This window comes from Poecilia mexicana, unplaced genomic scaffold, assembly GCF_051168715.1.
Source record: "Poecilia mexicana isolate PSO_F unplaced genomic scaffold, ASM5116871v1 scaffold_5, whole genome shotgun sequence".
Classification (NCBI taxonomy): Eukaryota; Metazoa; Chordata; class Actinopteri; order Cyprinodontiformes; family Poeciliidae; genus Poecilia; species Poecilia mexicana.
The window spans coordinates 23,945,592-23,964,562 of NW_028263374.1; the positions used below are offsets into that span (position 1 = coordinate 23,945,592).

General features: G+C 38.4%; 2 protein-coding genes across 3 annotated transcripts; one reads left to right on the forward strand and one right to left on the reverse strand.

Moving 5' to 3' along the window:
* Window positions 1-1,347: 1,347 nt before the first annotated feature.
* Window positions 1,348-17,975, reverse strand: rnf207a (ring finger protein 207a). Of its 2 annotated transcripts, XM_088005770.1 has the most exons (18): window positions 17,448-17,975; window positions 12,967-13,099; window positions 12,606-12,750; window positions 12,222-12,303; window positions 12,043-12,118; window positions 11,697-11,822; window positions 10,653-10,699; window positions 9,504-9,576; window positions 9,126-9,194; window positions 8,629-8,697; window positions 7,264-7,370; window positions 6,331-6,375; window positions 4,726-4,903; window positions 3,530-3,715; window positions 2,945-2,996; window positions 2,727-2,844; window positions 2,339-2,431; window positions 1,348-2,115 (listed from the first exon to the last, which is right to left on the reverse strand). In XM_088005770.1, the coding sequence occupies exons 1-18, from the start codon at window positions 17,636-17,638 to the stop codon at window positions 1,965-1,967; spliced, it is 1,941 nt and encodes a 646-aa protein (XP_087861896.1). In that variant the 5' UTR covers window positions 17,639-17,975; the 3' UTR covers window positions 1,348-1,964. The 2 variants fall into 2 exon arrangements, with proteins under 2 accessions (XP_087861896.1, XP_087861897.1); XM_088005771.1 differs by lacking the exon at window positions 6,331-6,375.
* Window positions 13,361-15,349, forward strand: zpr1 (ZPR1 zinc finger). The gene has a single exon (XM_014985208.2). The coding sequence runs from the start codon at window positions 13,761-13,763 to the stop codon at window positions 15,090-15,092; it is 1,332 nt and encodes a 443-aa protein (XP_014840694.2). The 5' UTR covers window positions 13,361-13,760; the 3' UTR covers window positions 15,093-15,349.
* Window positions 17,976-18,971: the final 996 nt, after the last annotated feature.

Below are 18,971 nucleotides of genomic sequence, written 5' to 3' on the forward strand. Positions count from 1 at the left end.
ATAAATCTTTCTGAGGAGTGAAGCAGCTTTCATGGTTTTTGTTTCCGCCCCTGCACACAGTGGGTGAGGAAGCAGAGACTTGGAGAAGGGGAGAATAATGAACCGCCAACATGAGGCTGGTAGTTCGATGAGTGCACATGATGAATGACCGTGGGGAGGGAGTAAAGGACCAGAGCACAAGCACAGCCATTTGTTACTCCGGTGTCACAAATGTATTTTTAATGAATCTGCACCTCTGACTCCTCTGCAGAGCACTGCTGTTCCTTAAGGCCAGTGTGACCCCAATATTTCCAGGGAAGTGAACAAGCCCACTTTTACGCTGGCTGTGCAATGTAAATAGCATTCTCCTCCTGTTTGCTGAGGCCATCAGTCTACTTCCTCATTATTATCCATACATACCTGCACCGAGAATAGGGGCCACCCTGGCTTTCTTTGCCCCTGGCAGCTGTGGAGAAATTTCACCTTGAATTACTGTTTTGTGCTAAGTTGCAGATCTATTAGCTAGATATACACCGCAATCGGTGGAGCAAGGTGGGAAAATGTTGTTTCCAGAAATTAGAATGGAGATAAGATAATTTGATCAATTTATTATTTATCTCTTTAATTTTCAAAAACCTTTAAATGATTTTAGCATGTTTGTTTTTGACTATCTGGCAATATACAGGGCTGAAATCAGGGTCAAATTAGCATAGAAGTCATTTGACATGGAACCAAATTAGCACTGTCAAGCTGGAGGGTGTGTAGTTTAGGAACGCCCTCGGATCACCCAGGGCGATGATGTCATTGGGGAGAGAGATGTCTGGGGTTCGCTCCTAGAATTGTTGCGGTTATCTGTGGAAAACAATTGATTAATGAATCAAAAACCACTGAACGAAACAATTGCTGGACTATATAGCAAATGGCTGGCACACTATAAAGTTGGTAAGATGTCAAAATTGAGATTTTAGACACCGGAACAAAAAGAGAGCTCACTATATAGCATATTGCAAAATATAGTGTTTGACGTGTGAGTTTGAAAACAGTGCTAGTTCTGCAGTAGCTTTTAAAGATGCATCATTTGAAACCAGTTGTGTTGAGCAAGCAGAAATCTAAAACATGCACAGTGAAGTGGGGCTACATTTTATTTAAGACTGCTGATGAATCATCCGAACACCTAGATGTGTGAAACACTAGAGAGGGAGATCAAATAGATTTCACACAGAATATTGTGATATCTTGATCAGCAGGATGATAGAAGGTAAAAATTATGTGGGGGGAAAAAAAATAAAACTGGTAAAGAATCTTGTTCTGTGTGTAACGTTTTCAGTCGCACTATTAACCTTTTCCATGTAGCAACTGCATGCCAAAAAGTGTCAACATGTTGCTTTATTTTATAGGACGCAGGGCAAGATTCAAATGACATGTCTAATATGCCACAATCAACATACAACTTCATTTGCAATAATGTGCAGTCACAGGTTTTCCAACAGTCTTTGAGGAAATTAAACTGACCTGTCATCCGTGATTCACCACAACCCATCATGAAAGTGACTTATGCAATGAATACATTGTGCAAAAAGCAAACCCATACAACTCTACACTTCACATCGTTAACATTTTAGAAACACAACATGAAAAAATAATACTGAGAGGTGAGATTTTAGTCTCTATCTCTCTCTCTTTCAATAAGGTGGCTCATTAATCTAAATAAAGTAATTTTCTGCAGCGCTGTCATCTTTGCTCTCTGAAGAAAGAAGATTGTCAACATTGGACTCAAACAACTGTGAGTTTCCGGCCTTCACGTACATCCAGTTAGTGTCAATCCGAGAGCTCACCTTGGAGCCGTTGACAGCTCGCTGCAGAGGAAATGTCATGTACTGCACTATATGTCAGCAGGCGAGGACATCATATACCATCCTGGGCTTGTTAAGGCATGCTGTTCCACTGGAGAAGGGACCCGGTTCAGAAAAGAAATGACATGGTGTTTACGAAGGAATGTCATTTTTGCTGGACGTCTCCACAGGGCCCCGCTGCCTGCTGGCTCGACTGCTCTTCACAGAAATCTCCGCTGGCTCCAGCATCAGGTTGCGGCTGTTCTTGTTTCTGTCTTGATCTGAGACATAACTCTGATTGTCGCTGACAACAACAAAAAAAAAAACATATTCTAAATATTTACTTAAAATCCCAACATGTAGAATATTCTCAGTCCAAATAATTGGTTCAAAGAACTTTTTTTTCAATATATCTACTTTATCTTCTTATTTGAAGGAAATCACTTTACAAAGTAGAAAAATTTTTGCCTCTGTCAATTTTATCTACAAATTGAAAAACTTCATCTCCAACAAGTTTAGGTCAGAACCTGTCTTGACTGTCCTTTGACACTGTGCTGTCCTCATAGATTTTCAGCATCGTTTCGGTGCGATCATCAAGATGCTCCTTAGGCTCCTGAAACCTAAAAATGAATCGATACATTTGTACAAGCCATTAGAACAACAGCAAAACTGCAAAATAAACTAAGACCGTTGAAAGCTTAAATCAATGCAACATGCAGAAACAAACATAATTTGTTGGTTTTACTATAAACCAGAAGCAGACACCTGCAAGTGCAACACAAATATTAGAGATAAAGTAAACATATAAAGTAACTAACATTATTTACTTATCTACTTTTTTTCCAGCAAAATAAATGCTGGTAAAAACATCTAGTCATGGTGACATAATGAGCATAGTGACAACGTTTACCGCACCTGGGCTCAAGCCTCTCTTTGACTTTAGCGATTGACAGGATGTAAGGGCTGATCTGTCTGGCGATCGTGGTTAAGTAAGAGTTCTCCTGTTTCAGCTGCATCAGGTCATGAAGCTGAGCTACAGTTCAGAGAAGAATTGCGGCAGGTTTTACACAACAAAAGAAAGAGAAGTAATTAGGGACAAATGTGAATTTGTGTTGTCACTGCTGGACAAAAACCTTCATAGATCTCCTGCTCGTTATTCACCATCTGCAAAGTTTCATCCCAGATCTGTGAAGAAAAGGACAAATTTACATTAATGGATTCATTGTGTATTGGAAACAACTGGCATGCTTGGCAAATATAATGTGAAGGAAAGAAACACATTAAAGTTATACCGTTTATATTTTAAATAGAAATAATTTACACAACTTTGCAGTAATAATCTAAAAGTTTCTGCCTTGACCATGCCTGGAATCTGTTATTTTAATAATTGATTTTATTGTCAATTTAAACAATTTATTTAACAAACCTTTTTTTTTTTTTTTTTTTTTACAGAAACATGAGTTCTGACAATATAATATTTTTTCAGTTTCATTATTCATTAAATAGATAGAGCCTGTGCAAATGGGAATCTTTTTCATGTTTCTGTTGTGTGGATTCCCTTACAATTTAATTTAATATTAAAATAAAAAAATACTCCATATTATTTCCGGGACTCCAATAGGAATTCAGCAAACTGTGTGTATTTAACATTTTTGAAATGTCAGTGCCATAAGCATAAAATTCTAACTCCATTAAAGTGCCGGTCTTTCCATACTCACCTCTTCAAACATAACTCTCATGGTTTCCACAGTGGAGTACTGAGCAGCAATCTGATTGTCAATATTCAGGGATCTGTCCAAGATCTCTCCCATTTTATCTGTGTTGATGATGGAATGGTGTTTGGTCAGGTCTCTGTGCATCTCCTGGACCTGGTCCTTCAGATTCTGAATCTCTGTCTGCAGAGTCTAGAAACACAGACACAGGAACAAAACATTCCCTTAACACGATGAATGCAAAACGTTCTGCTTTGGTGCATCTGAATATGAAAACTGTGTTACTGTTTCAAAAGTTTAAGGTAAATCTTAAGGAATTAAAGTTGCTGATTTTATATTGACTCTCATTTGATCCCAGATTGTTTTTAAAAGTCAGCATTTTTTATTAATGTGTTCATTTAGCTTTTAGCTTTTAAGAAAACTAAAGTATTTTGGAAATGAAGTGCAGTGTTGGATTTTCCAAATAATTTTTATTGTATAAGAGTTCTCAGACCACAATAACAGCTGTCACAATCAAAACATTTTTCTCTCTGCTTGTGACACAAGTCTTTGACAACACTACTGACAATATTGCCTGAATATTGAATTTACTTGCAGAACAGGACATTCTTAAGAGACATTATGCTTAAATTTCTTGTCTCACAATACAGAATTGACTTCTGGAAAACAAACTGAGAATTAATCTTCAGAATGTTACTATAGTCTAAAAATAACAAATCAGAAACACACAATTCCTTATTTAGAAACATAAACGGAAACAATATATTGTTTTATTAAAGGGAATCTGATTCAAACCATGTCACATTTTAATATCCAGAATGCAATTTGCTAGTTTTTTGATCACGTTCTCTAAATGTGAGTAATTCCCCTTCGTTTTAAGGGGAACTGAACTTTCTTTTGGAAACAAAATTTCCCTCCGAATGAATGTTTGAGCCCTAAAATCTTCTTTTTGTTGTTTTCAGTCCATTCAGAGGTGGATTTGCCGGTGTGCTTCCGATCACTGTTCTGCTGCACAAGCCAAACTTACTGCAGCTTACAGCTGTAAACTGGTAGCTGGATATTCTCTTGCAAGATTTTTGGGATTAGAGCAGAATTCATGGTGCAGTCTTGGTGTAAGTTGACCAAGTCTTGAAGCAGGACATTTTTTTAAACCAGCTTTAGTTTATTTTCTTTTGAGATTTGCGTTCACACTCTTCACTCACCCGGTAGGCGTTCTCGTAGTTGCGGCAGTGCTCAGTGAAGGGGGTTTCCCTGCCCTCAGCCAGGAGGACTTTAGTGCAAATATTCCTGTGAGATGTCGGCTTTCGCCCAAACACGGAGCCCACCGGCATCTCACTGAGAGACGGAGAGTGGCAGGGTAACGAGAGAGGGGACTGGAGCCTGCAGAGAGCACATAGCACCCAGTACAGGCCCTCGCTTCTCACTGAAACATTTACTTTGGTCCTGTAATGTGCAACCGAGCACCTCTTATTTAAATATAAGTGCAATTTGATCTATGATACCAAACCTCTCTCATTCTGTCAACATCAGCGAAGCAATATCATATCATCTTGTTTAGTCAATAAGTCACAAAGCTTTGTTACATTTTTACATTTTCAGTCTTGTCTTGATAGGCAGCTTTTAAGTTAGGTTGAAAGGTAACAGTGGGTTGTCTCAGGCATTGCGATGAATACTAGTTATACTAATATTTGTAAGATTGTGGTGTTAATATAACACCACAATCTGACATAATATAAGATTTTGAGAATCCAAGTATATCCTTCCAAAAACAGTGAATCTACAATTCTAAAAAAGATAATCATACAGTCCAAATGGAGGGTAAAAAAGTATATTAAAGTACAGCAAAACTAAAACAAATGAAATAGCTACCTGGTGCTAAATATGCAGTATCACTACTGATTTCACCAGAAATGCAGAGATCAGAGTAAATAGGCGGCTAAACAGATACTAAGATCTGAAGTGGAAACTTTTCTTGGGCTCCATGTCAGCTGACTTGCTGGCCATTTATGTGCAGCAGACCATCAAAATGCAAGCAATAGTTGGCATCTCATTTTCATAAACAGGTTTGCAATATTTCAATTTTGTAATAAAAAGTCAATATCACCCAGATTCCAAACAACTTACAGCTATAAGAATGACAAATTCAGGTCTGGCTTCAACACTGTCACAGTGACTATTAACGCTGAAAGAAGCGGATCTGCAGTAGCTGGACGTAAGTGCTTCTGTTTTATATTTAATATCCACAGAGGATCCGGGTTTTATTACAGATGAAAATTATAACAGCAGTAAAGCGACATCAGTTAGTAAAATGAATCAGCTTGCAGCACTTCCTTGATCTTTAGAGGGAAATTATGACGAAAATACAATCAGCAAGCAGGCTTTCCATCATCAGCCCCTGCCTGGTTCGCATCAAGCATTGCCGTCTGTGGGGAAGATGCTTTAAGATGTGAATTTTAAATGCATAAAGGACAGAGGCAAAACCCTTCAAAAAAGTATTTATGAGAAGGCAGAAGGCTGCGGTGTAGTAGTTAAACTGCCACATACTAAGGAAAATCCATTCCCCCTATCATCTGTCAATTCATTGCATTTGCGAGTTAATCAAAAACGTGGTGAGTGGAAAGGAAAGATTTGATCTATGATGAGATTATGTGCTCAAAACAAACTCAAACAAATCTCTGCTTCATTCTTTAACTATCATCTTGCCAAATGCGTATTGAGGAGATGTTTAAAGCTCGTTGTATGTGTCGCTTGTCATGCACATCATTAGTTCAAATAATCAAAAAGTGATAAAATAAACAAGTATTTACCTCCAGTCCATTATGCTCCTGTGCCTCCGGTTTCCCTGTCCGGAACTAATGCAGTGACAGACCTGTTTAAAACATATGTCCTCCTCTCACTGTCACACAAGTCATCCCCCCACACACCCAGACTATGTCCTCACAGCAGTGACGCCAATTTAAAACCTTTCCTGTGTTAAAGCTGTGACATCAACAGTCCAAGTCCAACCACTCCTGAGTGCCAACCTGCAGCTGAATCCTAGACAGTTCTGTGAAATTATGATAAAAATAGTCTCAGGCGGCCGGACACCAATCCCTGTCAAGTTTGGGTCTTGCACTTGCGGGGTGTTAAACATGTTGGAAAGAAACGTTGTCAGTATGCTGGCATTAGAGGATAGGCTTAAGGACCTGTGAATAGTTAAGAGACACTGATGTGGAAAAAGTATTTGTGTTTGTCTGTGATGGGCACAAAAACGAGGAACAGGTTATACCCACTTTTGATTTCAAGAAATTTTTTTAAATGAACATCTGAGCTGGAAAGTATCAGTATGTTTTTTTTAAACAATCCCCATCCATGATCCATACATGAAACCATACATCCATTCATCACCTGAACGTTGTCTGGTCACAACAAGTCCACAGCTTTCTAATTTTGGAATGCTCTCCCAATCAAGGCCCCCCATTTAACAAGGTGAATTACGTAAACATATCAGAGTACAAAGCTTACAGAGAGGCAGACAAAATAGCTGGCATAGCGGGATTCAGCATGGCGCCTCCTTTCCGCTGCATCTGCACTTGCAAACCATTTGGGGATTGTAGACTTGGAAGCTTTACATGTGTGAATTTTCTGCCCAGATTATTGTCTTTCTCGAAAGAATCCGGAGGATGCCAATGACACAAATTGCTATGCAGACAATTGGCAGAAGAAAACACTGCAAAGAGATTAAAGGGAGACAATATTACCTTGTTACGACACTTGTGGAACCAGCAACAGAAGGAGGATGACGGGATACTATCTGCAGCAGAGGCTCCAGACAACGGGCAAACTCACTCCTATACTCAGTATTGATCTAAATGAGCACAAAGTCAAAATAAGTTAGTCACAACAAATACTTCCAAAAGTACAGGGAAACGCCAAAAATTAACACATAACAAGAAATGGAAGTATTTCAATTGTAGAGCAATGTGGGAAGCATGAAAGGTTTTATAAAATGCTATAGTTTAGAAACAATGTCTATTATTCACAGAAAACAACACCTCACAGCTCAGGGCACATATTTTTTGTGTAATAACAGGGAACATTGTGTTTTTCACAGTTTGAAATTCAGTTTGGCAAAACAAAATTGCTATATTTTCCATAATTTGTTCATGGAAGTGTTTTTTTTTTTCTTTCAGCTTTGATTGCACCATTTGTTTTTGTTTTTTTGGGGGGGTTTTTTGCACTGGATTCACAACTCAGATTGCACCAATTACAAGCTTTATTTTTGCACAAAGTCACAGTTGACCTTGCTTCATAGTCAAACACAGATAAAAGTCGAATGGGAAAGCAGTTGAACTTTTTCATTTTCATAACTCCAGGTTCCGACCCGATGAGGTCAAAACTTTGAGAACAACGTCTGAAAGGTGGAATTCCACCAAGAAGGTGATTTTCAACCAGTAACCAATGCCTTAGATTTTGAGAATGTGTGTAATAATGCAACCCTTTGACAGATAAAAAAAACATTGGTTACATTTAAAATGTATGAAACTAAAAAAAAGAAACACTTCTGGACCATCATGCTGTTTTAATTTTGCTCAGTTTATACAAAATGTTGTTTGATTTCTTTTTAGCGCTCTGGCTGTGTGCACACGTGCCACATGACACAGGATTTCAGCTGTCAGTATTTTCCCGCACAATCTACACTTTACAAAATGCTTTCATCTTTGAAAATCGTCTTTGAGGATGTGCAGCTATCCTTTCTGGCTGTAATTTATTATCTATATGTGTGTATGGACTTCCTCTAAATGCATGCATAATGCTGGCATAAGTTACAGCTGTTTGTGTTTTGGTCTTCCCCACCATGATCACATCTTAATCCTGTCTGCATTTTGGCACTAAGCAAAACCCATCATTAAAAATGTCTAATTTAAATTTGCAAACCTGAATTTGCACACACATTTAGCACACACAGATATTATATAGTTGGTTGGCATTTCAGCGGTGCTGAGCTAAATAGAAAAAAAGGTCAAACTGCATTGTTAAGGAGACAAATATCTAATTGTTTAAAAAAAGTCAGTGTGCCAGCATTTTCAATGCATTTTAGCTCTAGATGAGTGCCTTGTACTCACTTTGCTGCTTTGCACTGGCCGCAGTCGATGAGGGAGTTTCGCAATCCTCTTCAGCCTCTCCATGAGTTGCTGTGCAAGCAAGAACATTCGGGTTTGATTCAGTGACCTGCTTCACCTCACTGAGGAGTTATGGACAGCCTCAATTTAAAAGCCAATTCAATCCAACAAATACAGTAACCTTTCTCTTGCCAATAAAACTTCTTTCAAAAAACTGTTAACTTTTTGTTTTCAGAGTTGTTTGCTGAGAAAACAAAGGTCATTTATTAAAACAAAGCACTGTATCTATCTTTTTGTCTTTTCTCATTTTCTTATTAGTCTGTTCTCTGTTTCTCCAAGTCATCGTTGTTTTGAACTTCTCTGTTTTCTGTATGATTTTTTTAAATTTTACATAATTATACATCATTATATCTTGTATTGGTGTGTTGCTACATTTTTACATTTTGCACCGTTCTGATGAAGTACAATAATGACCACTTCAGTTGTTAATCAATACTTACATATCCCATATCCAGAAACTCATATTTGTTGGCTGAGCTGAGAAAGGCTGAGCAGGTGACCAGATGGACCTACAAACATCAGAAGAAGGAACAAAAAGTATTAAAGTCTACAGAAATTAAAGGACCATTGCAAAAAAAGAGAACATTTCCATAAATAATATCTCAGGGCCTTGGACATCTAACTCTGGTTTCCAGAGTCATTATCTGTTTGAGTTATTAAAAGTCAGTCTAACAAGTGTTTGCTTACTTTTACTAAATTCTGATTTGTGTCATATTTCTGTATTGATTCCCCATCCAAAGTAAATGATGAGTTGTCTTTCCAATAGTGGTAAAATGTTTGGCATCATCATTGGTATGAAGTTGTGATCTTGTCCTCACCTGAAGTGTTGGAAGTAGAGCAGTGAGGTGAGACAGTTGCTCCTTTAATGCTTTCTCCTTCTCCTCATGCTGACTGCAAACACGCCACACACACACAAGTATGTAAGACAACACCTTTAAACTTGTGAATGCCACAGTACACAGCTCAGGAGGTGCAACCACAAACAACACACTCAGTATTTCCAGGAGTTAATCTATCTGTCTTCTCCTGTAACAAACACACAGATGCAGACACACAAAGCTTGACATAAATAGCCTTCAACGTCCTTCTGGGAACACAAACCACTGGATGGTTTCCAGGCAGTAGAGAGAGCACGAGATGGATTTAGACAGAGATGCACTTTGCCGGATCTCAAAATTGTTTTCATTCAGTCACACACACTTACCCACAAGGCATTCAATAAACAGCAAATTCCTGGTGGTGTTACTTTTAAGATTATGCTTTGGATTCACTCATTAGAGATGACAATTTGCAGGTTTTTTAAAGAATGGCCAGGATACATAAAGCACCTGATATCAGCATGTTTGAGTAATAAATCCAATTATATCTTAAAAAGTAATCTAACCTAATGGACTAGACAGATTTAAACTTTAAAGAATATTTATTCAAACTTCAAGTGAGTCTTTATTGCAGTTTAGAAGTCACGTTTCATAATGTAATGCCTAACGCTGTCTGGCATAACGTAAGCAATATTTTTTACCAAACTGCCCGAAATGAGGAAACACAAACAGACTATAATGCCTGCAGGCTGCTTCAGGTTTCCTGCCACTGTTAGTTTCTTAATCTTTTGCATTTTGTAAGTAAAAATGCTCTTAATGTAGCTTCACTTTCAGTTATTATCGTCGCACAAGTTTTAAATATTATTTTTAGAATTACAGCACATTTCTACAGAAGTGTTTATAACTCAGCGTTCCTCTTATTAAACATGGAAATTATCCAGGAAAATGTGTTTGATGCTGAGCAGATTATTCTGGGGAAAACAAGGTGCTACTCATCACCTTTGAAGTCATTACAACAAAGTGTTTATAATAAAAAACATAAATTCAACTCAACTCAAAAGAGAAATACAATAACATTATGATGCACAATTGTGGCAAAAAATAGACATATACCTAGACAATGCTCATCTTTACAGATATTTATTTTACCTCTGAGCTGCTTTCAGCAGAGTCTTTTTCCTCTCTTCTAGCCTTTCCTGTCAAATGAGAAGAGAAAAAAATCCCCCATTATCCCCACAATGATGTGAAAATGGCCTTGAGCTCTGCAATACTTAATAAATTCTCAAGATTGTGAAAAGAAATGGCTTAAATTGTACAGTGCAGTTCCCTGCTCCCTTGGATTGTTAAAAAAAAAAAAAAAAAAAAAAAAAAGCTGTGTTTTCTAACATTTAGATTAATAGAGACATCCAGTGGCCAAGTAGCGCTAATGGAGCCAGATGGAGCCAGATGGAGGAGATGGCAACTGTAAATGACTAAAATGATGGCATATTTGAATCTTGTGTTTTGAAGAAAAATGAGAAATATAAGGTTATTTCTCATCTTTATTATGTTATTATATCCACAGAAAAAAACTGGAATAGGATTTACATCTGAAGAGAGGGAGCAGTTTTACCTCTTATTACCTTTGGACCATGGGTAGTTATCATGATGGGAAGGTTCAAGTAGGATGTGTATTTTAAGAGGGTGTTCACTCAACTTCATAGTTTAAAAAAAAAAATGGGGAAAGAAACATTGTTTTTAACAAGAGGGTAGCATAGCTAGAAACTGTACTCGAGTCAGATTACTTCAAAAATAATACTTTAAAATACTTATATAGAAAAGAAAATGTACAGTATATAATTATTCATGGTATTAATTTTCCCAAAGTTACTTGAGAACTTCCATCAGTTTATCATGTTATTTAATCTTTTGTGGTTTTATTTACAAAAAAAGTTGTTTAGCTGCTTCAAAACAGTTTTGTGTCATAATTTTTTATTTACGTCTTTTTCTCAACTCAGCTGATTTCAGGTTTTGCAATATTAAAACAAATATTTTGTGATTTCTATAAACACATAAACCTCCCTACCCCCAAATATGTATGCCAGGATACAATTAATATAACTGATCAGGAGATACATAAATAGAGTTTATACTGATAGTTTCAGGAAACAAAGAGGAGAACAATAAAGGGAAGAACAATATAAAGAAATAGACCTGCAAGCTGTTGAACAGACTACAGATTGCACTTTCTTCTTCCTCCACATTCAGACGCACTTCCCCGATCATTGCCCTCAGCAGATGGATTGCTTCTCCGGTTGAGGTCTGCAGCTCCTTCACCACCTGCAGTTAAAAGACAAGGTCACTGTGAACAGCTAATGAAGGCAATCTGATCTTCATAAAAATCACTTGTATAGGAAAAACAAACAAACAAACAAAAAAAAAACTTAATGAAAATTAGAAAACACACCAGCTCCACACTGTTGGAAGTTGTATATTTCACAATACAACAAGTTGCTGTCTGCATCATAAATTTGTAAAAGAACAGACATGAGCTCCTCACCAGCACAGCCTGGTCCAACATCTCACACCCCTGTGCATAAGCTGTTTCAATGTCAATGCAGTGAGTTCGACTCTCCCTGCAAAAAGGTAGTCAGTTCAAAACAAAGCAAAACTGCCTGCACCAATTCACAATAGGGGAACAAAAGTATAACAATCTTAACATAATATGAATTTACTCACACTTGCATGTCTCTGAAACATTTGATGCAAAGCATTGATTTATTCTCTGTTGAGAAAAGGATGTAGGGCTCCTCATGGAGAGCTGCAGAGAAAAATCTGTTTTAACTACTGCATGGACAAAGGTCAAGATTTGTAAGAAACTGCAGGGCTCTCAATAAAAATGTTATTCGTGAATAAAACTCTTAATTTACTCTTAAACTCACAGACGTTTGTTGTAACACATTTAAACAACAAGTTTGGGGCCACTTTAAAAAATAACCAACCATTTTGCCTGAGAATATGATTAACATGGAGCAGGAAATCTATCCAGAGCCCAGGAGGGTGCACAGCTCTCTAGCTTGTTAGTCTATAATTACTGTGGAGTAAATTACAGGTGGCACTCACAGCATTTTCTGTGTTTGGCTTTGGTGCGTTTGGCCAACGACACAATCTCGTGGTGGGAAAACATTCTGGCCTTGTGTGTCAGCTCTCGGCAGGTGGTACAAAGTGGCTGGCTGCAAGTGTTACAGTAGTACATCAGCCCTGTGTCCTATATACACATGAGAAGGCAAAAAATGGAGACAAATAATTATTCATATTAAGAGAGCAAAGTTCAAATCTGATTAGGAGAACATGACTAAATGTTACAAATAAAATATCTAAGAACTAGCTGTAATAATTTAGAACATAATACTTTTTCAATTACACCAAAACTGCAAATTAACTTTTTGTGTTTTTGTCTAAAGATGCGAATGAAGGGCTGTACCTTTTTGTTACTTTCTTGGTCACAGTTGGCACAAAGCACCGTCTCCTCAACATCTGCGTTGTTATCCACAAGGAACTTCAGCAGACGATCCTCTGGTGGGAGGGCATTATTTCCTTTAATCATTGAGTGGTATCTAGAGAAAGCAAATAGTCATACATCTTATTAGTCTTAGGAGAAAAAAAATAATTGAAAAGTTATTATTTACTTCCATTATTCATTTTATGTATATAACAATTTATTTTGAATGTTTTTCTGACAGCACAGTTAATTTAAATGCAAAACCATTGGAGTAAAGAAATCTAATAATTATCATTGGATGAATGTTCATTGAGACAATTCAGAAATTATATTCATCTTTTGCTATTTATTTTTGTAAGTTTTTATATATTTGAAAATTGAAAAGTCAAATTAAAAACAATAATTTAGGGAATGCGTGTTGTATGCCAAAAGCAAGAAAACCCTCTTTAATATGAAAAATACATAAATGAAAAGAAAATGGATACCCTATAAAAATCAAATAAAGATGAAAATGTATAAAGCTGAGTCAGTTTTACAAAAAGAATAAAAATGTTGTTCATTGTGAAGCAGTTTCAAAACAATACTTGTGGGGGCAGCAGAGACTTCCGAAATGAGATGTTCACCGAAGAAGAAAATCCGGAAGTCGGTTTGTGTCAAACGAATCAAGCGTGTTCTCAACGGTGTGTCGTCTAGAAAGTTCTGGCAAGTTAAATTTTCTACCAGTAAATGACAGCGTGTAAGTTTCCACTGTGATAGGATTATATCCGGCGTTTAAGATGTCTCTTATTTCCGAGGAAAATGTTCGCGGTGGAAACGTTTTTAGGGACCTTAGTGCAGACGACGAAGAGTGGCAGCCCACCGAGATAGAGAGCTTGTGTATGAACTGCTACCAAAACGGCACGACCCGCATGCTCCTCACTAAAATCCCCTTCTTCAAAGAAATCATCGTCAGCTCCTTCAGCTGCGCTCACTGCAGCTGGTCCAACACCGAGATCCAGTCTGCGGGCCGAATCCAGGACCAGGGGGTCTGTTACACGCTGAGAGTCAAAACAAAGCAGGACTTGAACCGGGAGGTTGTGAAGGCGGACTGTGCGATCACCAGGATCCCTGAGCTGGATTTCGAAATACCTCCTTTTACCCAGAAAGGTTCGCTTTCTACCATCGAGGGGTTGTTGGACCGAGCGGTAGCCGGGCTGGAGCAGGACCAGCCTGCCAGGCGGGCTGCCGAACCGCAGGTGGCGGAGAAAATAGAGGAATTCATCCAGAAGCTGAAGAAGCTCAAAGATGTTGAACGCGAATTCACGCTGGTGATCGAGGATCCATCGGGGAACAGTTTTGTGGAAAATCCTCTGGCGCCTCAAAAGGACGAGGCTCTGACAGTGACCCGGTTCAAGAGGACCGCCCAGCAGGACGAGCAGCTGGGAATACGGCCTGATGATGACCAGGTGGAGGAGCTTGCAGGGAACGACCTGGAAGCTATGAGAGGAGAGGTCCTGGTGTTCCCCACAAACTGCCCAGAGTGCAACGCGCCCGCCTCCACCAATATGAAGCTGGTCCAGATCCCCCACTTCAAGGAGGTCATCATCATGGCCACCAACTGTGACAGCTGTGGCCACCGGACCAACGAGGTCAAATCCGGTGGAGCTACGGAGCCGCTTGGCACCAGGATCACGCTGCACGTCACTGACGCTTCAGACATGACCAGAGACGTGCTCAAGTCAGAGACCTGCTCTGTCCTCATCCCCGAGCTGGAGTTTGAGCTGGGAATGGCAGCTCTAGGTGGGAAGTTCACCACGCTGGAGGGGCTGCTGAGAGACATTAAGGACCTGACTGTCTCCAAAAACCCCTTCATCTGTGGCGACAGCAGCTCCACTGTCCGGGTGGAGAAGCTAAAGGAGTTTGGGGAGAAGATAGAGAAGATTTTGGCAGGAGAAATGAAAGTGCACGTCGTCCTGGACGATCCAGCTGGGAACAGCTACATGCAGAATGTGTACGCTCCGGAGGCGGACCCTGAGATGACCGTGGAGAAGTACACTCGCACATTCGATCAGAATGAAGAGTTGGGCCTAAACGACATGAAGACTGAAAATTATCAAGAAGAAAACTGAACTGAACTCAAACGCTGGAATGAACTGATAATTGGAAATGTCTGCAGAGACCCAGTGTTACATTGCATCCATATTTTCTCTCATTTTCATGTTTTATTTTAAAACCTGGGTGAATTATTGCTTTCAAAAAGCCTTATCTTAAACTTAAACAATTCTAAGTTGTTGAAATGTGTAGTAATTAAAGAGTTCATATAAAGAAAACCTGATTTGTAAAAACACAAATGCTTGTGTTTAATAAAGATAAATGTCAACTCAAAGCTGTGCATTCCTGTGGCATTCCAGAAGATGGCGCTGTTTTACTGTGAATTCAAAGAAGATTTAGCTTTCAGAAGACCGCACACTGCGAGACAAATTAATCTTTTTATGCACCCCAGAGTGTGCCTTAATCTAAATAACATTACATAAATTGATGTGATGCGGGCTCTGTTCATGTTTGGCAGACAGTTATGGTTAATATAAAGGTTTACACCTAGAAATGCACTGAAATGCTCATTTTCTTTAAATATTTGCTTCTGATAGCCAGCATGTACAATGCACTGAATGTGCTTTTTATGTTTAAATACTTTAAGTGTGGGTTATTTGGGAAGGTTTATGGAATACCTGGCACTGTTTTCTTAACCTTATAATTTCTTGCTGCCATTCATAAATGTAAAACATTGGAAGTATAAAAAAAAGAAGCTTTTACTGCTACAGAGCAAGTTTTTAATTTTTTTCCAGAGCAAGAATCTGTGCATAAAAATAGAGCAGTGCAAGATGCATCACAATACATATGTTTGTTATTGCCAAAGCATGATTAGATGTAAAATTTGGTTGCCTCATTTTATTAAAACTGGTCGTCTTCTAAGGTCTTTGGCCAGGCAGAGGGACTTTAACTGTTCAATGTCCACCTGAGTGACTCAGGAAGGTGATAGAGGCAAAAACGGAAAAGAATAGTTTAGAAAATTAAGCGTAATTGCAGTCATTATCACAGTATTTGTCATATTTTTCTTAGATAATGCAGCGTTACCTGAAAATGTAATTACATACTTATATCTGAAAAACTGGTGAATCAAAAACCTTGTTCAAAGCAAGACCCGTAAGCACCAAAAGACCTAACATCATGTTAAAATTGGATTTACTAGCTAATGTATCTATTTTTCGCCACATTAACCACTCTTATTAAATTGAAATAGTCCAAAATCTGCTTCGTTTTGATTCAGTTACACTGGTGCAATTGTTCCCAACACTCTGCTGAACATGTTTTATCTCGTTTTTATTACTGGGCTTCCACTAATAGAGGAGTGAATTGCTAGATTACATGGCTCTTGAGTGAGCAGCTGTTGTGGCAGGAAAAAGATGAAAATAGACGCTGGCATTCCGTATTCTAAGAACAAACAACAGCGCACACTGATTTGATGCCTGTGGGCTTGTTGTTCCTAGCATACTTATACTTCTATGTTCTGTGGACAACGTATCTTCTATTGATATTACTCAGACTTGTGCTGACTAATTCTACATAGGTGAAAATTCACAACAAATCCACCACAATGAAATGTGTTGTCCTGGAATATAACAACACATAGGTGGGGGAAAAAAGTGGAACTATCCATCTACAGTTTCCCCAGAAAGGCTATTTGAATAAGAGTTTGATGTCAAACTTTCACAGGTTTAATTTTTTTTAGACTAAAATTGGTTTTTGTTCAGAACTATATCTGCTATTTTGAACTGTGATTCCATTTTTTTCAATATAAAACAATCTTGCCAGTCTGATCTAATATTGACAATAGCTTCTATCAGAGAAAACTGATACGACTGACCTGAAGGTGACTGTGTGCCACAATTTGTCCCTATAAAAGGAATGAAACAGGTTGCTGTGGTATCATGTGACTGCTTTTGATTATCCTAAGCTGATGGCACTGCTGCCAAATACCAGTATGCTTTGTTAGCTATGTGACCAGGCTTAATGGAACTTTTAGCCCCTTTCAGTGTTGGAGCCAAAACCTAAATACGAGAGTGGGGTGACCCTGCAGCTGCTTCGGCCACTCTGACCTGGACATGATTTAGGTCACAATAGTCTCTAAATAATAAAATAATTTGTTGGGAGGCTCTTTATGCTTCAAGGTAAAACTAGACAACTTAAATCAATAGGTATGAGCCTATTGATTTAAGGTCCAATGCAATTTGTCAGAGGTTGTAATGCCAAAGAAATGTGTCTATAGACTACCAAAAACATCTCTTCTTCACCTTGGACTCAATGTTTTCACTTTATTTAAGGATTTGTGGTTTGCCATCATATGTCACGTTGTGGATCAGGTATCCAGTGCAAGCCTCATAATCTAAACTGAGCACGACCAACTGCAAAGTTTCATCTCTTACCCACAGAGGGGGCAGCTGAGGCGGCAGTCATTGGTCCGACCTCGTAGGCAGCGGGCGCAGAAGATATGGTAGCAGTCCAGTAAACATGGGGACTTGTACTGCTCATGGCACAAGTGACACACCAGGGGGTGGACGATAGCACAGTCCACCTCAAACAGGTTGCCCACGTTGGAGAAGATCCCTCCTGCCATCTGAAGACAGAACAGGTGAATAATGACAAAGAGGATAGGTCGGCTTAAATCACTTCATCACTTGAAATAAAACAATATGTGCCGTGGTGTTACATAACAGCTCAAATATTTCAGTCATTTTAAGAGAGGCTAAGCTGACAGACATAGCAAGCACATAGATGCAACAAGCTGGAAATCAGTTCAAGTAAACATGCAGAACTCTTTTGTCTTACCATTCAACCATGTGTTAAGTGAACAGAGATTTGGTAACTACATAAAATATACACAACACCAGATTCACTGTCGACAACATCAAGGCAAGACTTACTGTAAATGTAGCAGGCTTGTCTGCAGAAAGAACAGAGAGCCACTGTCTTACCTTTCAGTGGTGCTATCAGCTACCCCCAGCAGGAATGACAGCAATGCAGAAACTCTTCAATAGTCGGCTGATGGGGTCTGTCCACCAGGCAGCTGACACCTCACACCTCATGCCAGCCCCCCAATGTTGCCAAAGTTCACAAGGGACATTTAATATTCTTGCTGCTGTCTGTGAGTGCAGTTGTCCAGATTACAAAGCTATTCTGACGTTGCACCTCGTGCTGCAGAGAAGTGAAATGAGACTAAACAATTTTTGATTTTTTTACATTACCAGTAACTATAAATTATGTAATTTACAAATTGTTTTAGTTGTACTTTTCTCTTTTGTTCTTCTGAAGCATATTTTAATGGTTTATGTGCTATACAAAGCCAGCATGCTATACATCAGCACAACCACACTAATCTGCACGTATTCCAAAATCAATAATGTTCGACAAAATATCAGATAAATTCTTCTATTACTCATATATTATCTTATATTCAAAAGAATGCACTCAAACACAATACAGAGGAAACGCAAAAGAAAAAAAATTCCCCATGTCCCCTGGGGGGCTCCGTACAAATATGACAAATAATGTTTAGAAAATATGAAGATGCTAAGGTACAGGCTCCCAGTTGCGAATTTTTTTAAAAAAATTACATTTTTAATCGACCTGACCCAAAACTTTGTCATCACCATCTGACAAAAATAAATCTAAAATGATTTTTAAAATACCCCATTAGTGATATTTTTACTCAATTTACAGACAAATGCTTCTCAAGAAATAAAATAAATATTATTTAAAACAAAAAACAAGAAAAAGTCCATCTGATGGAGTTGACAGTGCATGACGGAGTTGACACAGAACTGAAGGTGGTGGCAAACTAGTGAGTAAAATGAAAAACTTGGTACATGTGAAGTAATGCAATTCATGTAAAATACATTAAAATGAATTAGTTGCACAATTAAGTGAGATTTGACAACAATTTCACTGAA

Coding starts and splice junctions, on each gene's coding strand:
- zpr1 (XM_014985208.2), top strand. CDS start 13,761: ATGTCTCTTATTTCCGAGGAAAATGTTCGCGGTGGAAACGTTTTTAGG.
- rnf207a (XM_088005770.1), bottom strand. CDS start 17,638: ATGGCAGGAGGGATCTTCTCCAACGTGGGCAACCTGTTTGAGGTGGAC. Junction 12,751..12,966: donor ACCAAGAAAGTAACAAAAAG/GTACAGCCCTTC, acceptor ATGTGTATATAG/GACACAGGGCTGATGTACTA. Junction 2,997..3,529: donor TGAGAGTTATGTTTGAAGAG/GTGAGTATGGAA, acceptor TTTTCTTCACAG/ATCTGGGATGAAACTTTGCA.